We start from the raw sequence: 21,402 nt of genomic DNA on the forward strand, positions 1-21,402 counted from the left end.
GCTTAATATTTTGTGTTGAATGTACTTTCACAAAGACCTCTGTTTTCCTATTACATTCATAGTACCACATCCTTATCCGCAAAATACTGAATATTACAGGTGTCCATCAGTATTTTATCAGTTTAGGAATATGTTTTTTATTTTCCCACCATCGATTTCTTGAATATGCACCCCTTCCGCATTTCTGTATGAACTGTGAATGTAGCAATATGCGTCCCCTTAACTTCTCTCTTTTATCTCACATTCTATTGTTGACTATCAAAACAAAACAGTCCTATTTAATTTTGTAATAGTAACAGGTTCAATGTTTATTAAAACAAGAGCTGTCCGTAAGACTGCCAAGCTCGACTATTCGAAATATTGTCACAGAAGCAGGAAATTATTACCCAAAATGTTAAATATCAAAAGAGTTTTTAAGTTCGAAAGGGGACATAATTTGACCAAAATGCAAATCAGAGTTATGGGACTTGATGCTATCAACTAGTTTTATAGCCCCGAAGAAACATGTTAAGTTTCAATTCCATATCTGCATAAGTTTTGGAGATAGTAACTTGCATGTAAAACTTTAACCAGAATTTTCTATGTCCAAAAGGGGGCATAATTTGCTCAAAATACATGTTAGAGTTATGGAACTTGACCCAGTGAGGTTGGTATTGACCTAGAAAAAGAATAAATAAGTTTCAAGGCTATATGCCTTTTGGTAATACATGTAGCTGTATGCACTTGCACGCACAACTTTAACCAGGATTTTATAAGTCCAAAAGGGGGCATAGTTTGCATAAAATACATATCAGAGTTATGGGACTTGATGCTATTAACTAGTTTTATGACCCCGAAGAAACATGTTAAGTTTCGATTCCATATCTGCATTAGTTTTGGAGATAGTAACTTGCATGTAAAACTTTAACCAGAATTTTCTAAGTCCAAAAGGGGGCATAATTTGCTCAAAATACATGTTAAAGTTATGGAACTTGACCCAGTGAGGTTGGTAATTGACCTAGAAAAAGAATAAATAAGTTTCAAAGCTACATGCCTTAAATGATAGCTGTATGTACTTGCATGCAAAAACTTAACCCAGGTGTGATGCCGACGCCAGGGTGAGTAGAATAGCTAGACTATTCTTCGAATAGTCGAGCTAAAAACAACAAAACTTTCAGGTACCTTAAATGGTGCACATTGAAAGACAGCATATTCCTAGAGCATATGCTGCAACCAATACCAGCTAAAGTATTCAAATATCAATACAACATATAACTCAGTGAGCATAGAACAAATTTCACACTTCCATTTTCCAATCTGTGGTATAAAACCTGCAACAATCAAAAGCTCTACAAATACTACATGTGCAAAGCATTAACAGAACAAGTAATATATTATGTATTTTCAGCATCAAACACTCTATCCCCATGTGCATGATGTAACCTGTAGTAGTTTATATTTGTCCTTGTATCTCTGAGCATCTTTCAGCTCTCTCTCACACTGCATCATCTTAGCTTCAGTATCAGCCAGTTTATCCTGAGTTTCCATCAATGTTTCTTCTACCACAGACTGACCAATGGTCATCTGACCATAGTCAAACTATCAAATACAACATCTCTAATAAAGTCTAAAACGTCTTGAAGGAGACTTTTCTCACATCAAAAATGCAAAATGTAAGAATAAGTTTTCTATGATCAAACAAACCAATCATAAGAAAGACTTTTAATAAATCATTTTGCAATTAACAAATTTACTGTATGAGCTTGATTTATACTACAGTTGAACTTAGTTAACTCGAACTTGTCGGGACCGACAAAATCTGTTCGAATTATTGGTAGTTCGAGTTATCGAACAATTTACATTACACAGGAATTTTTCTGGGACCTGACCATGAATTCGAGTGAAGGGTGGTGAGTTATCAGAGTTAAAGCAAACGAAGTTTGACTGTAATTTATTATTGGCCAGTTGTAAAACATTTTCTACTGTCTCTATTACTCACTACTGACAAGTCATTCTGGATGGTATCCAATGTCATGAGGGTATGAGAATGAGAAACCAGATTCTCTGAATACTGAGTGCCATGCAATGGAGCTACTGATACTATTTTACAAATATTTTGTATAATACAGCTAGGGAATGTACCAATGACCATTCAATGTGGGCAGTTTACCACTTGGCTACTGACTGTATGAGACTATTAACAAATTTTCATAATTTAAAAGAAAAACCATGTATACAACTGACATAATATGGATTTTCATGAAAATTCATTTCTCACATGCGATCAGTACTAAACTGATATCCAGTTATTTTTCGAGAAATCAATTCATGATTTACTCTATTTTACTAAATTAATCAAATGAAACAGAAAGAAGCTGTTTTGTAGAATCAAATTTTGCTGTGGTATTTGCTACCTTAATGTAAGTATAATGTGAAAAATACCATCTCTACAATGACTGAATGGATTTTTATTTTTTCGCCACACTTTTACCTGTGTATCCCTTTGTTAGTATACTGGATTGAAATCATTGTAACAATGATGTGTCTATAATCATTTCCTTGTTCTAGTCAATTTTACTGTAGTACTGAATATTTTGTTTGAAAGTTGAAATGCAGAATTGTCCTGTTATATTTTTACTTACTGATTCTACTTACAACTGACAGCAACAAGAGCTGTCAGTGGACAGCACGGACTATTCTCAGTGCTTGATGGTATAATATAAGCAATGAGTAAAACTTTAACATTACAATAAGCATATTCTAAGTCGAAAAGGGGCCATAATTCTGTCAAAATGCTTGATAGAGTTGCCTCCTCCTTTTTACAGACTGGGGTCATGATGGTAAACAAGTATGCAAAATATGAAAGCAATATCTCAATGGACTTTGAAAATATTTGGGGTGGTACGCAAACTTTAACATTTATTCTAAGTCGAAAAGGGGCCATAATTCAGTCAAAATGCTTGATAGAGTTGCCTCCTCCTTTTGACAGACTGAAGTCATGATGGTAAACAAGTATGCAAAATATGAAAGCAATATCTCAATGGACTTTGAAAATATTTGGGGTGGTACGCAAACTTTAACATTTATTCTAAGTCAAAAAGGGGCAATAATTCAGTCAAAATGCTTGATAGAGTTGCCTCCTGCTTTTTACAGACTGGGGTCATGATGGTTATCAAGTATGCAAAATATGAAAGCAATATCTCAATGGACTTTGAAAATATTAAATTTTGGGGTGGTACGCAAACTTTAACATTTATTCTAAGTCGAAAAGGGGCCATAATTCAGTCAAAATGCTTGATAGAGTTGCCGCCTCCTTTTTACAGACTGAGGTCATGATGGTAAACAAGTATGCAAAATATGAAAGCAATATCTCAATGGACTTTGAAAATATTTGGGGTGGTACGCAAACTTCAACATTTATTCTAAGTCGAAAAGGGGCCATAATTCAGTCAAAATGATTGAGAGAGTTGCGTCCTCCTTTTAACAGACTGGGGTCATGTTGGTAAACAAGTATGCAAAATATGAAAGCAATATCTCAATGGACTTTGAAAATATTGGGGTGGTACGCAAACTTTAACATTTGTGTGACGCTCACGCTCACGCTAGCGCTGACACCGGGGTGAGTAGGATAGCTCCCTTATTCTTCGAATAGTTGAGCTAATGAAAAACAAACTGAACGTTTCTGCACATTTAAAGAACAGGTTACTAGTACATCTGCAAACACAATAATTGGGTACAGACATTTTCATACTTCTAATGTCCAAAGTTTGATGCATAACTACTAAGGACAATGTGTTTTTATCTCTAAAGGGATGCATAGAGTAACAGCTGAAACTGCCTTATGGGTCATGTATATTAAGCAGCCATTTTTCTTAAGCAGCCAGTAACTAACTTCCAAACTGACTTAATTTCAACTTGACTTAACCAGCAACTTGCCTTAGATAGGCAGATTGTATCACTCTACTGGTTGGCTGTTTAAGGCAAGTTTTATTGTAACAAGAGGGCCATGATGGCCCTATATCGCTCACCTGTTATAATTGCACTTGAGGACAAGAAGGTCCTCAGAAAAAATATCTAAGTCCAAAGGACAGGAACAACAAAGGAAAGAAATTTAACCAAAAAGAAAAAAATTTTTTTACAAGGTATAGATATGTCAAAATACACCTAAAAATTGGAGGTACCATCCATGTTGTACCACAGAAAAGTGGTCTCGGTTTTTCCCTACGGCCAATAATAAAAAAGTTACTAAAAATAAGCTATTTATAGTAACGTAAAAGGGAAGTAATTAAAAAGAAAATTATTGTAAGTGAACAAAAGAAGGATCTGCCAAATAAATCTGTTGACATAAATGAAATTTCAGATCAGTATCTTCATTAGTTACGGAGATATACCCATTTTAATTTGAAATAAAAGGAGGTAATTTGACATAAAATCAGTCCATAGTTATCTACCCTGACTGGCTCAGTCCAACAAATGACAATGAAATTTCAAATATGTCCTATAAGTACTTACTGATATAAATCCATTTTGACTACAATCAGGGGAGGTAATCAGATATAAAATAACTCTGGAACCTACGATTGGATCTGATTTGTCATGGAATCCAAGATTTATTGTTGTTGAAGATATTTTGGAAGTTTGTATCAAATAAAACCATAAATGAAGTCTCTATATGGCTGCAAAAGCCAAAATAGCCAATTTTGGACCTTTAAGGGGCCATTACTCTGGAACCCATGACGGAATCTGGCCAGTTCAAGAAAGGAACCAAGATCTTGTGGTGATACAAGTTGTGTGCAAGTTTGGTTAAAATCAAATCATAAATGAAGTTGCTATTGTGCAGACAAGGTCAAAATAACTAATTTTGGTCCTTTCAGGGGCCATAACTCTGGAACCCATTATGGGATCTGGCCGGTTCAAGAAAGGAATTGAGATCTTATGGCAACACAAGTTTTGTGCAAGTTTGATTAAATTCAAATCATAAATGAAGCTGCTATTGTGCAGACAAGGTCAAAATAGCTAATTCTGGCCCTTTCAGGGGCCATAACTCTGGAACCCATAAAGGAATCTAGCCAGTTCAAGAAAGGAACCAAGATCTTAAAGTGATACAAGTTGTGTGCAAGTTTGGTTAAAATAAAATCATAAATGAAGCTGCTATTGTGCAGACAAGGTCAAAATAGCTAAAATAGCTAATTCTGGCCCTTTCAGGGGTCATAACTCTGGAACCCATAAAGGAATCTGGCCAGTTCAAGAAAGGAACCAAGATCTTATGATGATACAAGTTGTGTGCCAGTTTGGTAAAAATCAAATCATAAATAAAGCTGCTATTGTGCAGACAAGGTCAAAATAGCTGATTTTGGCCCTTTCAGGGGCCATAACTCTGGAATCCATAATGGGATCTGGCCAGTTCAAGAAAGGAACCGAGATCTTGTGGTGATACAAGTTGTGTGCAAGTTTGGTTAAAATAAAATCATAAATGAAACCACTATCGTGCAGACAAGAAATTGTTGACGGACGGACGGACGCACGGACACACGATGGACGAAGGGTGATCACAAATGCTCACCTTGTCATTATGTGAAAGGTGAGCTAAAAAAGAAGTATCCTACAAGCCTAAGCATGCATGTATTTACCTGTAGGTGTGAGTATTTCTTGGCCATGTCTTCCACTTCTTCAAACTTATTCTGTATATCAACAAGTCTTTCTTCCAGTTCCGACTTTTCTCGTGTCAGCTCATTTATTGCTCTCTGTGAAAGGGTGAAATGTGTAGCATGCACTAACAGTAAAAGGTGACATAAAAGTGAAGTGATCACTATACTAAACCAATGATTTACTTTAATGGCAGAATGTGAAGGAAAACAGTATTATCTCTAGAAATATTACAAGCAAGCAATCTGAATGGCTGTTTTATGGTAAAGAAGAGCCAGGCATAATTTGTTACTGAAACTGTAAAAAAAATGTATATTGTGCAACAACTGTTTACAATCAAGCTGAAGATTGCACTTTGTGGACCAAACTCAGTTATTTTTTTGTGCAATTCTGTAGTTATTTAAACAGTGTTAAAAATTCTGATTTCCATTATTTTGGAGGTTATCTGTATTCAATGATGCATAATGGTATTTAAAACCTAAAAAGAAATCATTAAACAAGAGGGCCATGATGGCCCTATATCGATCACCTGTTATCATTGCACTTGAGGACAAGAAGGTCCTCAGTAAAATATCAAAGTCCAAAGGACAGGAACAACAAAGGGAAGAAATTTAACCGAAAAGAAAAAAAAATTCTTACAAGGTGTAGATATGTCAAAATACACCTAAAAATTGGAGGTACCATCTATGTTGTACCACAGAAAAGTGGTCTCGGTTTTTCCCTACGGCCAATAATAAAAAAGTTACTAAAAATAAGCTATTTATAGTAACGTAAAAGGGAAGTAATTAAAAAAAATAAATATTGTAAGTGAACAAAAGAAGGATCTGCCAAATAAATCTGTTGACATAAATGAAATTTCTGATCAGTATCTTCATTAGTTATGGAGATATACCCATTTTAATTTGAAATAAAGGGAGGTAATTTGACATAAAACCAGTCTATAGTTATCTACCCTGATTGTCTCTGTCCACCTAATAACAATAATGAAGTTTCAAATAAGTCCTATAAAAACTTACTGATATAAATCTATTTTGATTACAATCAGGGGAGGTAATCAGATATAAAATAACTCTGGAACCTACGATTGGATCTGATTTGTCATGGAATCCAAGATTTATTGTTGTTGAAGATATTTTGGAAGTTTGTATCAAATAAAACCATAAATGAAGTCTCTATATGGCTGCAAAAGCCAAAATAGCCAATTTTGGACCTTTAAGGGGCTATAACTCTGGAACCCATGATGGAATCTGGCCAGTTGAAGAAAGGAAGCAAGATCTCGTGGTGATACAAGTTGTGTGCAAGTTTGGTTAAAATCAAATCATAAATGAAGCTGCTATTGTGCAGACAAGGTCAAAATAGCTAATTTTGGTCCTTTCAGGGGCCATAACTCTGGAACCCATTGTGGGATCTGGCCGGATCAAGAAAGGAACCGAGATCTTATGGTGACACAAGTTTTGTGCAAGTTTGATTAAATTCAAATCATAAATGAAGCTGCTATTGTGCAGACAAGGTCAAAATAGCTAATTTTGGCCCTTTCAGGTGCCATCACTCTGGAACCCATAATGGAATCTCGCCAGTTCAAGAAAGGAACCAAGATTTTATGGTGATACAAGTTGTGTGCAAGTTTGGTTAAATTCAAATCATAAATGAAGCTGCTATTGTGCAGACAAGGTCAAAATAGCTAATTCTGGCCCTTTAAGGGGCCATAACTCTGGAACCCATAATGGAATCTGGCCAGTTCAAGAAAGGAACCAAAATCTCGTGGTGATACAAGTTGTGTGCCAGTTTGGTAAAAATCAAATCATAAACAAGAGCTCGTCGAACACGAAATGCCCCCCTTCATTAATAGCAAAATGAACAGAAATTATAAGCTCATTGTAAACAAAAGTTCTACCATTCTTGTTTAATCTGACCTTGACCTTTAACCTATTAACCTAACAAGAGATTACAGAGTGATCTTGGCGCCATCCACTGAGCCATTTTTGAATGTTCCAAATTTCAAGACTAGCTCAAGATCAAAATAAAGGTCAAATTTCATTTCAGTACAAAACAATGTGTATGTGGTCCAAATTTGAAAGCTGTGGCTTGAGAAATGTGAAAGCAGGTCACTAGATCAATTTCAAGGTCAAAGCTCATTATGGTATACAGAACTAAGCATGTGCTTCAAATTTGGAGACTGTTAGCTTGAGAAATATGAAAGTAGATAATAGGTAAAAATCAATGTCAAATTTCAATTCAGAACACAAAAATATGCATGCGGTCCAAATTTGAAGCCTGAAGCTTCAGAAATGTGAAAGTAGGTCACTAGGTCAATCTCAAGATCAAAGTTCATTTCGGTACACAAAACTATGCAAGTGGTCCAAATTTGAAGCCTGTGCCTTCAGAAATGTGAAAGTAGGTCACTAGGTCAATCTCAATATCAAAGTTCATTTCAGTACACAAAACTATGCTTGTGGTTCAAGTTTGAAGGCTGTAGCTTGGGAAATGTGAAAGTAGGTCACTAGGTCAATAACAAGGTCAAAGTTTTTTTCGGTACACAAACCTATGCATGTGGTCCAAATTTGAAGGCTGTAGCTACAGAAATGTGAAAGTAGGTCACTATGTCAAGATCAAGGTCAACTCATGTCAAGGTTCATCTTGCCACTCAAAACTATACATGTGGTCCAAATTTGAATGAAGTAAGTTATGGACATGAAGATTCTAGGTTTTTCCCTATATAAGTCTATATGAACCATATGACACCTGGGGCAGGGCCATATTTGACCCTAGAGGGATAATTTGAACAAACTTGATAGAGAACCACTAAATGATGCTACATTAAGAACTATCAAAGCCATAGTCTTTGTGGTTTGGACAAGAAAATTTTCAATGTTTTTCCCTATATAAGTCTATGTACACCATGTGACCCCCAGGGCGGAGTCATATTTGACCCAAGGGGAATGATTTGAACAATCTTAGTAGAGGACCGCTAGATGATGTCATACAAAATATCAAAGCCCTAGGCCCTGTGGTTTTTGACAAGAGGTTTTTTAAAGTTTTTCCTATTTAAGTCTATATAAATCATGTGACCCCCGGGGAAATAATCTGAACAATCTTCGTAGAGGACCAATAGATTTTGCTACATACCAAATATCAAAGCCCTAGGCCCTATGGTTTTGGACAAGAAGATCAGAAACCGTTTAACTGTTCCTGGCCAATGTGACCTTGACCTTTGATCATTAGGGGTCATCTGCTGGTCATGGCCAACCTAACTATCAATTTTCCTGACACTAGGCCTAAGCGTTCTTGAGTTATTGCCTGGAAACCATTTTACTGTTCCTGGTCACTGTGACCTTGACCTTTGACATACTGACCTCAAAATCAATAGGGGTCATCTGCTGGTCATGACCAACCTCCCTATCAACTTTCGTGATCTTAGGCCTAAGCGTACTTGAGTTATTATCTGGAAACGGTTTTACTGTTCAGGGTCACTGTGACCTTGACCTTTAACATACTGACCTCAAAATCAATAGGGGTCATCTGCTGGTCATTACCAACCTCCCTATCAACTTTCATGATCCTAGGCCCAAGTGTTCTTGAGTTATCATCCGGAAACCATTTTACTATTCAGGGTCACTGTGACCTTGACATTTGACATACAGACCTCAAAATCAATAGGGGTCATCTGCTGGTGATGACCAACCTCCCTATTAATTTTCATGAGCCTAGGCCCAAGCGTTCTTGAGTTATCATCCGGAAACGGATTGGTCTACATTCCGACCGACCGACCGACCAACCGACATACCGACCGACCGACATTTGCAAAACAATATACTCCTCCTTCTTCGAAGGGGGGCATAATAAAGCTGCTATTGTGCAGACAAGGTCAAAATAGCTAATTTTGGCCCTTTCAGGGGCCATTCCTCTGGAACCCATAATAGGATCTGGCCAGTTCAAGAAAGGAACCGTGACCTTATGGTGATACAAGTTGTGTGCAAGTTTGGTTAAAATAAAATCATAAATGAAACCACTATCGTGCAGACAAGGAATTGTTGACGCACGTACGGACGAACTGACGACAGACGAAGGGTGATCACAAAAGCTCACCTTGTCACTATGTGACAGGTGAGCTAAAAAAACCCGATAGGGAAATATAAAATAAAGATTATGATACAAAATAAAATTCTTAAGCTATCCCTTAAAAGTGATTTCTAAAACTACAGTGAAACAGTTTTGGAGGTTGCCCTTTGTATACAGTGACAGTTAGTCAAGGGCAGCCTGACTAATGTAAAAGGATATATCTCTATCAACATACCTGAGCATGTTCTGGCACTTGTTGAGGTGAAATGTCAGATGATCTTTCCTGGATGTGTTCACACAGTTCTAAATTATCCCTCTTTAATTTTTCAACTTCTCTCTGAATAGATGAAATAATATCAACAATTAGTCAAAAGATAGAATGCTACTTACATTTACGTTTTTGACACAGCTCTGCAACTATGTTGTTCCTCAATAAAAAGAAATTTGCATTTTAGAAAGACAAACTGCACAAATCATGTTTCAATGACTGACTACACATTACAAGGTTGACAACAACTTCAGCAAGATATGCTTTATTGTTGACATTATGTACAGAAAGACATTACATAAAGTTGAAACTAACTTGTATCTCAAATTTCAAGAGAACAAGAGTTTCACTTCGACTTATTTACCTGTAGGTCAGAAACACTGTAAGCCTGTCTCTGTAAGTCAGTAACTTCCTGTGATAGTGTATTCACCTTCTTCTCTAGAGTATCTTTCTCCATTACTAATGCATCATAGGCAGCCTGCAATAATGGTAGATTTCCCTGCATTCTGGTTAATCATATTCTAACACTTCTAAGCAGAGTCTAAACTTTCTTGTTTGTTGTAACACTGTTACCTGTTACAGCAAATCTGATTATACAGGAATCATTATTATTATACCAGATTTATATAGCGCCCTTTTCATGATAAACACATTCAAAGGCGCTTTACATATAGAAAACGCAGCCACACAGGGTGCGAACTTCATCCTCTACTAGTACACAGACCAATTTGATTACAGGGACAGAGTGAGATAAAGCCCCCAGAACAGGTAGAGAGAAATCGTTTTTAGACACAGGCCTGTTCGGCTAACTTAGCTTGGCTGTTTGTGAATAGAGTCTGGTTCTTTAATGTAGCCAGTGTATAGCACTGATACATGTTAAGCTGTCCTTCCTGGGAAGAACCAGTACAGACCCCTTGAATCGGAATCTGGTTAACCTGTTTTGCTGAGCTAGACTACTTATATGAGACTAAAGTTTTAATTGCACCATAATTATAGTGGAAGGATAGAAATACAGACCAGTCATATTTCTCACTGTTCTACCTTCTAGGTAAATATCTGAGACATCCCCTGTACCTAATGCAACTAAACAGAATGTAGAAATATACAGGCTATTGATTGAATAAGTAATACAGTACTCTATATGTTTTTGTTTCAATTACCTTATCTTTGCCACTCTGTTTCGAAGACTCAACAAACTGTGTTTTTACAGCAGTTATTGCTCCTTCTTTCTCAGCAAGCAGTTCATCAATACGAGCTTCTAAAGCTTGCTTTGTGCTCTCTAGTGCTTTTTGCATCTCTATCTGTCCCTTCTCTGCCTGTAAATTTAACATCAAAATATCCAACTGAATATTTGAACAAACCAAATGCATCAGAATACATCACATTAGCAACTTCTTAAGCAGGAAAGACAAAATATTCATATACTCACAGTATCAGGTAAGCTTCAAGAGTATTACCCCATCATTTTGGTTTGAATTGTATATTGGCAATGGACTGGACTGGATGTATGATAAGTGTCAAAAAAATATAATATTTTCCATCTGCTGTTTCTTTTTATTTAAGTGTTGTATTTTTTAACAAAACATCTACTGAAGACTAGATGTATTCAGCATTTCATAAAACTGCTTTTAAGTTAATATATATATATTAAGTTAGCACTAAATTAATTGTCATAAACATCTCATAAAGAGTGTTTTTCACACTGAAGAATGACACATGTTCATGCAATAAACAATAATAAATAATAAACTTGGAACTTGGGAAGAAGAACATCTAGCATGTCATTATCAACTGAGTGGTTTGATTTTGAGGTCCAAGAGTTAATATGCATGTATCAATAAAAGAATTGCAAATGGACTTTTGTTTGTTTGTTTGTTTTGGGTTTAACGCCGTTTTTCAACAGTATTTCAGTTATGTAACGGCGGGCAGTTAACCTAACCAGTGTTCCTGGATTCTGTACCAGTACAAACCTGTTCTCCGCAAGTAACTGCCAACTTCCCCACATGAATCAGAGGTGGAGGACTAATGATTTCAGACACAATGTCGTTTATCAAATAGTCACGGAGAACATGCGCCCCGCCCGAGGATCGAACTCACGACCCCGCGATCCGTAGACCGACGCTCTACCTACTGAGCTAAGCGGGCGGGCACTCAAATGGACTAACCTATGGATTTTAATACCCATAAAACTTGTTTGAATTGCATATCATGTAATTTTAACTGTGTATTTACATCTGATGCTCTAATCTACTTGCTTATTATTGGTTTTCACCTTCCAGCAAGTCTATATATGTAATGGCAAGGCCTTTTACATACAACAAATGCAACATCTCTCCTGGGAAGATTTACCAAAGGATTCCATCAAAGTTCTTTTGATTATGACTCAATGGCAAGAGTAAAATTTCATCTAGCCATTTCTTTTGTTTGTTTTGTTTTTGTTGAGTCTGTCTAAGCAGCAGCTTTTATAATGGAGAAATAGCCTGGGTGCCCCGCCAAGCAATATTTCAGTGACAGGAGAGCACCTTTGTAGAACCACCTACCTTCTGCAAGCCAAATGGAGGGTTTCCTTACAGAAAGACTTATACAACCCAAGCAGTGGTGAGAGGCAAGTGAGTCAGTGAGCTAACTTAAACCACTTGGTCACAAAGCCATCAAGCAAATCTAAGCTAGAAACTAATGTTTACAGGAGTATGTATATAAAAACATATTGACAGTTCACCTGTCTTCTTTCTTGCTGAAGTTTGTTGTTCGCTTTCTTAAGTTCATCAATCTTCCTCCTGTTTTTGTCTTCATCATCAAGAGCTTTCTGTAACTCTTCAACTTCCTGTCTGAGGAGGTTGACCTGAGCCTCATACTCATGTTTCTCTTCTTCATAGGCATCTCTGATCTCCTCCATCTGATGGCAAAACTCCTCCTATTGAAATATTGATAACATTTTTGTTTTATAACTTTCAATGCTCAATGCTCGCTATTTCTGACCAAACATATACTTCATTTATTCAAACAGTTGCCATTGATAGCATATAGCGTAATACTGGCATGGCTTCCGAGAAGTCAGCTTGTCATGCATTATTACTAATCTGTGTGTGCCATCTACTTATATAACTGACACACTCATGTTTACCACAAACAGTTATTGTAGCTTCTTGAAAAGTGCTGGCTATGGATTTTTAATAAATATAAAAACTTGGTGAATATTATCCAATCAACAGTATCAGCCGTCTTCACAAAATAAGTGAAAATCAAGTAACATATACATTAAATATGAAGAACTGACATCCAAGCTGACCACTGAAGTAAAACTACAAGTCATAAAGAAAGGACAAAATTGAACACACCTCTTTCCCAAACTTTCAGTGATTTTTTTCTAATCAATGCTAAAACTTCTATAAGATTACAATATATAAGCATGTATGCTAATATTGATATGGGATGGGAGAATATTTAGCTGCATAAAATAATTCTGATTTTCATAGGCAATGCATAAATGTTAATGATTACATAACAAGGCTTGTAAAATTTAAACAGCTGATACATATCTAACAAAAATATGTTTAAGAAATTTACAATATACTGAGAAATTACCAGACTTATACCACCATATATCATGTTTCTACATCTTATCTGGTTTCAATGTTGTCAAAAAGACCTACTAATTACTACAAAATGTTCTTAATTAGAAAACATTGTGCCCTCATCTAAAATATTTTAGATAAATATCATGAATGTAAACTAGAGCTATGAGAGGGGAGAGTTTCTACAAAATGCTATTAGCTTCCTACTCAATCCTCTTTGTTGATGTATGTAACATTTTAATAACTGTAATTATGTTTAATAAATATTGTTCAAACCAAGATCTATGAGACAGCACATTCTGCTATTTCTTAGTCAAGCAAAGACCGTAATTTGGCCAGACTTATGTTAACTGAGTAATTCTCCTCCAATTTCTCACAAATTAATATTTTACTATAGTGATCATAAAAACTTGCAATTTTTATTGTAAAACCAAATTTACTAAGGGCCATAAGTTTAATTAATCAAACTGTACTGAGAAAAATGTTGACAGTAAATTGCACCAAAAAAACTTTAACTGAACTTACTAAGTGAAAAAGGGCCAAATTTTGTATAAAATTCAATCAAGTGTTATCTAACTTGATTATTTCAGTATGTCCCATGACTGAGAAGCACTGTGTGAAGTTTCAATCAATTACTGTGAAATCATTAATATTCGTGGTGGACAATTTTTTGTGGATTTCATGGTTGAATCAATCCATGAAATTTAATCCCAACGAACAAGACTTAGTAAAATTCACATTCACTTTATGTTCAAAAGTTGTAATCCACAAATTCATATCCCCATGAATTTGCCGTTTTGACCAAAACCACGAAATTTCATGATTTCAAAGACCATATAATTGTTACTGAGATACAGCATCACTTTAACCAAGTTAAGATGCTGACCTCCACATGATATAATGAGTAGAACAGCTCTCACTATTCTCTGAGTGGTCAAGCTAAAAATACACTTTTTTTGACACAAGTAATTGCCAACATGCAAGTGAAAGTTTTTATACATGTTATATATATATATATACATTGTGAGAGTGAAGTGTAACAATACCAGTTTTACCTCCTTGTTTTTCTTGAGATATTTCTGACCTAATCTTACTCTCTTCCTCCATTTACAAGACTAGATACAGGTTAACATAAACACAGATTAACAAGCAAATAATTATGATATGCATTTCTCCTGCTTACAGAAGACCAGGTATAAGGTATAAACATATTTGGCATTAAACACAGTGTAACCCTGTATAGACTATATTGTGCAACAGCAGACATTTTTGTAAAACTAATTTATAAAACTATCCTATTCCATCTCATGTATTGATGCTAGATGACCACAATATTCAGCATTTAAAGCAGGACTACTATAATGTGTATGTATTTTTAGAATATCTGTGACAAATATAAAGACCTCAAATCCCTTACAGGGTTATTGTGAAAACAAACTTCATAAATTTATTATTATTAATGATAGCTTTTATATCTAATCCTACATAGTCAAAATTTGAGTTACTGCTAAATTCAAGCCTGAGAAATAAAAAGGTGAAATGGATCTTGGTCATTACAGAGCCTTACATGTTTTGCATGCCCGTCTAGCAATTTTTAGACAGAAAACATGTGACAGGACCAATTTACTGTTATCATGTAATTAAAAGACAAATGATATGTACATCCCAAACACTGTTGTAAACAGTATCATATAATCTGAATACAGAAATAATAACTTATGTTAATCTTCTTTGGACATTAACACATTGCAAGGTACTGGTATCTAACTGACTTGAAAACAGTTACCTCCAGTTCTTCCCTAAGTTGTTGTGCCAGCTGTTCTTCAATGACCTCCTTCTCATTGTCAAACCTCTCTGCCAGCACTTCTCTTTCCTCTTCCAGTTTCTCTTGCAGTCGGCTCAGCTCCTGTCGCATTGACTGCATCTCATCCTCATACCTCTCAACTAGCTCTGTCTTCTCCTTCTCAAACAAATGACCTACAATAAAGATAGGGGATGTGTATGGCAAGCCAATTGTCCAATAATTACGTGAACCCTAGTTCACGGTCGAAAAACTAGGATTAACGATCGATAAACTAGGTTTTTCGAACGTAAAACTAGGTTTTTCGAATACTTACCTATATTTTCGAGCGAAAACATAGGATAACGCCGTGAACCATAGTTCACGCTCGTAAATGTAGGTTCACGATTGTAAACCCCCAGTTCACGGTCGTAAACATAGGTTCACGTTCGTAAACAGCGTGAACCGGGGTTTACAAGCGTAAACATAGGATAACGATCGTAAACATACGATAACGACCGAAACTCATAGTTCAATCGAGTAACCTAGTTTATCAAACGTAAACCATGGTTTACGGTCGATATATTAGAATTATAGAATCAACAATGAATTTCGGGTGTGAACATGGGTTTACAGTCATGAACCTATGTTTACGGACGTGAACCTATGTTTACGACCGTGAACCATAGTTTACGGACCTGAACCTATATTTTCGAGCGTGAACCTATGTTTACGAATGTGAACTTTGGTTTACGAGCGTGAACTTAGGTTTACGTTCGATAAACCGGGTTTTTTAAACCTAAAACCAGGTTTTTCAAATACTAACCTATTTTTTTGAGCGAAAACATAGGATAACATCGTAAACCATAGTTCACGCTCGTAAACGTAGGTTCACGTTCGTAAACCCAAGTTTACGGTCGTAAACATAGAATAACGACCGAAATTCATAGTTCAATCGAGAAACCTAGTTTATCTTACATAAACCATGGTTTACAATTGATATACTAGGATTATGAAATCAACAATAAATTTCGGCCGTAAACCTATGTTTACGGTCGTGAACCTATATTTACGAGCGTGAACCTAGGTTTACGGCCATAAACTACAGTTTTACCTTCGTAAAACCGTGTTTATCGATTTGTAACTATATGGCAAGCCAATTGTCCAATAATAACGTGAACCCCAGTTCACGGCCGAAAAACTAGTATTAACGATCGATAAACTAGGTTTTTCGAACGTAAAACTAGGTTTTTCGAATACTAACCTATATTTTTGAGCGAAAACATAGGATAACGCCGTGAACCATAGTTCACGCTCGTAAATGTAGGTTCACAATTGTAAACCCCAGTTCATGGTCGTAAACATAGGTTCACGTTCGTAAACTGTGGTTTACGGGCGTGAACCGAGGTTTACCAGCGTAAACATAGGATAACGATCGTAAACATAGGATAACGACCGAAACTCATAGTTCAATCGAGAAACCTAGTTTATCAAACGTAAACCATGGTTTACGGTCTATACATTAGGATTATAGAATCAACAATGGATTTCGGGCCTGAACATGGGTTTACGGCCATGAACCTATGTTTACGACCGTGAACCATAGTTTACGGACCTGAATCTATATTTTCGAGCGTGAAACTATGTTTACGAACGTGAACTTGGGTTTACGAGCGTGAACTTAGGTTTACGTTCGATAAACCAGGTTTTTAAAATACTAACCTATTTTTTCGAGCAAAATCATAGGAGAACGTCGTAAACAATAGTTTACGCTCGTAAACGTAGGTTCACGTTCGTAAACCCAAGTTTACAGTCGTAAACATAGGATAACGACCGAAATTCTTAGTTCAATCGAGAAACCTAGTTTATCGAACGTAAACCTGGGTTCACGAGCATGAACTATGGTTTACGCCCGATGTCTGATGTTTTCATTCGAAAATATAGGTTAGTATTTGAAAAACCTAGTTTTACGTTCGAAAAACCTAGTTTATCGATCGTTAATCCTAGTTTTTTGACCATGAACTGGGGTTCACGTAATTATTGGACAATTGGCTTGCCATAGATGTGTATATAGAGGATACTTCTAAACAAATGGTTTATCTTAATGGTACCATGACTAAATGGGTCATAAATGTTCATTACTAAAAAAGGACCTACAATATTGATAGTAAATGTCTTCTCTTAAATATGTATTTCAATTTCAGTTTGTAACAGACAAGATTTTATTCAAATGACTCAAAATGTCAATGACATAAATTTAAAAGTTACAGCCTTAAATTTTCAATTGAAAAAGCTTTCTGTATGCTCTACTTGACAAAAAATATGCATTGTGTATTTTTAAATAAAAATTTCCAACATTTTAGGCAGTTCCCTTACTTCTGTATAATCTATTTTGCTAATACATTGCAACATTATGAAAATCTTTAATGTTATAAAACTATGTAAAATAGTTGTTATCCTTCAAGAAAAGAGGTATATGAACACGATTAGTGAATCTCTTTGCATTACAACTAATTTTAAGTCTAACTCCTAATGCTTTAAAAAATGCAAAATCAACAAAGAGGATTAAGATTTTTAATATTCCAAAATTACTTTATTTTGTGCGCACAGAATTTCTTAATTCTAGCCAAACAGTTATTCTGTTGGAATATAAATTCGAGGATTTTCACCTTTGAATATATCATTTTATTTATTTGTTGCAATTTAATTTTGTGCACTAAATCAACCACAAAATTCACGAAAATTAGTCCTGCATTACTATCAAGGATTTCATACCACACTTCAGGCAGCAATAAGTATATACCAATGAAGAAATATTATAAACTACATAGTTACTTAGTTCAGATTTCTTTGTGTCAAAGCCAGCTTCCATCTCTTTTTGAAGATGTTCATTTAACTTTTTCTTCTCATCAGCAAGTTTTTCTTTTGTTGCCACATCTAACAGTTTGTAAAAGTCATCCCTGAGTTTACCATGTAGTGAATCTACTCCCTGAAAAGATGAAAATTCTTTATTGATCATTTAACCATATATGTATTAGAGATATATGGAAAAAGATTTTCTCAATCACATCACAATGAGACAGTGGCATAAAGAACTCAATAATGTGAGTGTTGTAGTCTTTAAAGACATTATGTTACAATGTAGTAACAGAATAAAGTTATGGTACAACTGTCTTCATAGTTAGTGATTCTAACAGTCTTTAGAAATCTTGATGTTTTCTTTGTTGACAGAATTGTTTTGAAATACAGCAGAAAATACCACCTCAACAGCTCAGTGATATTGTCTGCTTGAGTGCTGGTGGTCTGGGATTAGACCCCCAGCTAAGCCATACCAAAGATGTGAAAAATGGTATTGGTAGCTCTCTTGCTTGGCACTCAGTAGTTATAGGGCTGTACCAGGCGGTAAGATAAGCACAGGTAAGTATCTGTTACTGGAAACCTAGTTTGTTGCACAAAGGTTTTTAGCTCGTGCTTATGTTGATTATATACAATTTTAAATAAAGCTTATCTTAACATTTTGTCTTAATAAAGCTTACTATTACTAAAGGAGTTTTAAAATTATCATATCATCATGTATATGTAATAGCACAAACATAAACATGCCCACCTCTTTTAATAAGTTATCTTTAGCTTTCTCTGATTCTACAAATTTATCCTCCAACTCCTTGATCTTATCTTCATAAAGCTCCAAAATCTCCTGTTTCTCTTGTCTAAATGACAGTTCAAGCTCATCCTTCTGTTGTTTGAGCTCTAATTCCAGCTCTGCTCTATGTCTCTGTAATTCTCGAATATCCTGAGCTTGTCTGTCTATTTCATTCCTCAGGTCCATTTTCTCCTTTCTGAATGCTATTTCTATATCACTGCTGCCTTTCTTAAAGTCTAACTCTAGTTCCTGTTTCTGCTTTTCAACATCTTCAAGTTTCTGCATATGTCTTGTTAACATTCCCTCCATTTCAGTTTTTTGTCTCTTCAATTCCTGATCATTTTCTTCCTTCTGTTTGAAGAGTTTTTGTTCCAGATGTGTGTTTTGTTCCTTTTCTTTGGAGAGTTTTTGTTCCAGTCGTGAGTTTTGTTCCTTTTCTTTGGAGAGATTTTGTTCCAGCTGTGAGTTTTGTTCCTTCTCTTTAGACAGTTTTTGTTCCAGGTGTGTGTTTTGTTCCCTCTGTTTGGAGAGTTTATGTTCCAGTTGTGTGTTTTGTTCCTCAAGATTTTTTATGAAAGGTTCTGTCTCAGCTAATGCTTCCTCTACCTGGAACTTCTCCTGTTCACAGACTGACTTTACTTTCTCTATCTGACTCTGTAAATCTTCCTCGTGCTCAGTTTCTAATCTGTTACAAAATAGATAATAAAACCAAAATAACTGCAGTAACAATGAATATCAGAGGAAAAAGTAACAGTATCTTTTAAGGTGTACACAAAGTTTATATAGGAAAAATTCTCAATTAAACAATTCCTATTAATAATGTCAATAGCTTTTAAGGAACACGCAGTATAGACAGGTAAATTTCTCAATTTGACCATCTATATAAACAATGTGAATTCTGCAAACATATTCATAAATTTAAAGTTACTTCTTTGCTCTGGGCAATGTCATTTTGTTATTTTACAAAAAAAATATTCCTTATCTCCTGTTTCAGAGCTCTTGGATATGTATAAATGAAAAACAGCAAAATCAATATTGAACACTTGATAAACAAGAGCTGTTTGTAAAACACATAAACCCCTAACCCCCCACCCCATAATGGCCTTTTTTATGCAAGAAGGTAAGTAATTTTGTATGCTATGACCGTGACCTTAGACCAAATGACTTCAGAAACAAAAGGGGTCATCTACTGACTACAGGCGACAACCTTATGAATGTTTGTTTGTTTGTTTGTTTTGTTGAGTTTAACATCACACAGACACAGTTATAGGTCATATGGCAACCTTCCAGCTTTGATGGTGGATGAAACCCCAGTTGCCGCTCATGCAATATTTCATCACAGGCAGGCACCTTTATGAAGTTTGACAACTGTATGACAAAGAATTCTTTACTCACTGAACAGAATCTGTTGTCAGTCTAAAAGTTGTTTAGGTCACTGTGACCTTGACCTTCGACATAATGACCCATAAAACAATAGGGGTCATCAATCTTATGAAATTTCACTAATGTTTGAATAAGCACTCTCTTATAACTGGTAAGACATCAAAATGCCTACCGTCGAACAGACAATAAGCAATACATTGCAATAGTTGAAAACTGTAAGTACATTCTATCTATACAATATTGAATTTTAAAAGAATTCTGACTAGCATTCATACGTTTCTCTAAGTCCATCTTTCTCCTCCATAAACTTCTGTTGTAAATAATTTTTCTCTGATTCATGTTTCTGTATGAGGTCTTCTTTCTCATGGGCAAAGTTGGTCTGTAATTCCCTCGCTAGTTCTGATAGTGCCTGCTGCTGTAGCCTCTCAAACTCATCTGATATCTTAGCCTGTAACATGATTATGTTAATGGCGTGTAAACAAAACTATATAAATCTTTACTTTCAATATTGCAACAACTCTTACAAAAATATTTATAAGAGCAGTTCGACATGCCACATTCCTGCTACCATGTTTGCTTGCAAACAATTCATGTTCCTGACAGTATACTCTTCATCCATCTTGACTATAATGCTGTTTTTCATGCATATGGTTTTACCAGGATTTTTAAAATGTAAGGTATAATATGTTACAAATTCAAAAAAGTATTATATTAACAACATATTAAAATGAAACAAAACAAAACAGCAAGGTTCGCGCCAGCATCATATAAAGTACTCTATGGCTGACATAACTGCATACAGGTATAGTGCAGTGTTCTTTTACCTTTTCCCTTTCTATATGGTTGAATAGTTCAGCCTTTTCCTGATCATGTCTCTCTTCAACAGCTGTTATTTCCAGTCTACAAGCTTGTTCTATTTCACGTCTCTCTATATCAAAATGCTCCTTGAGTTCCTGTAGCTCTTTCCTCAACTCCTCTATAGTTTCCTTGTCTGATGTACTTCCTATACCTTACAATTAGAAAGAATCAATCCTAGTACATCTTGCTAAATGTAGTATGTTGCAAATTG

The 21,402-nt window shown here is 35.5% G+C and overlaps 1 protein-coding gene across 2 annotated transcripts in view; it reads right to left on the reverse strand.

Annotated features, from left to right (window-relative positions):
• The window catches only part of LOC128552529 (myosin-9-like), a gene marked incomplete at its 5' end in the record, with an annotated part of 34,438 nt that extends 13,096 nt beyond the window's left edge, over positions 1 to 21,342 (reverse strand). Inside the window, 11 exon segments of one of the 2 annotated variants that reach the window (XM_053533575.1) lie at positions 1,423 to 1,578; positions 5,610 to 5,723; positions 9,920 to 10,021; positions 10,317 to 10,430; positions 11,113 to 11,268; positions 12,672 to 12,866; positions 15,314 to 15,504; positions 18,143 to 18,296; positions 18,915 to 19,635; positions 20,609 to 20,781; positions 21,158 to 21,342. In XM_053533575.1, coding sequence (XP_053389550.1) covers positions 1,423 to 1,578; positions 5,610 to 5,723; positions 9,920 to 10,021; positions 10,317 to 10,430; positions 11,113 to 11,268; positions 12,672 to 12,866; positions 15,314 to 15,504; positions 18,143 to 18,296; positions 18,915 to 19,635; positions 20,609 to 20,781; positions 21,158 to 21,342 — 2,261 coding nt within the window. 2 annotated transcript variants of the gene reach the window in all.
• Positions 21,343 to 21,402: the final 60 nt, after the last annotated feature.

This window comes from Mercenaria mercenaria, unplaced genomic scaffold, assembly GCF_021730395.1.
Source record: "Mercenaria mercenaria strain notata unplaced genomic scaffold, MADL_Memer_1 contig_2877, whole genome shotgun sequence".
Taxonomy (NCBI): domain Eukaryota; kingdom Metazoa; phylum Mollusca; class Bivalvia; order Venerida; family Veneridae; genus Mercenaria; species Mercenaria mercenaria.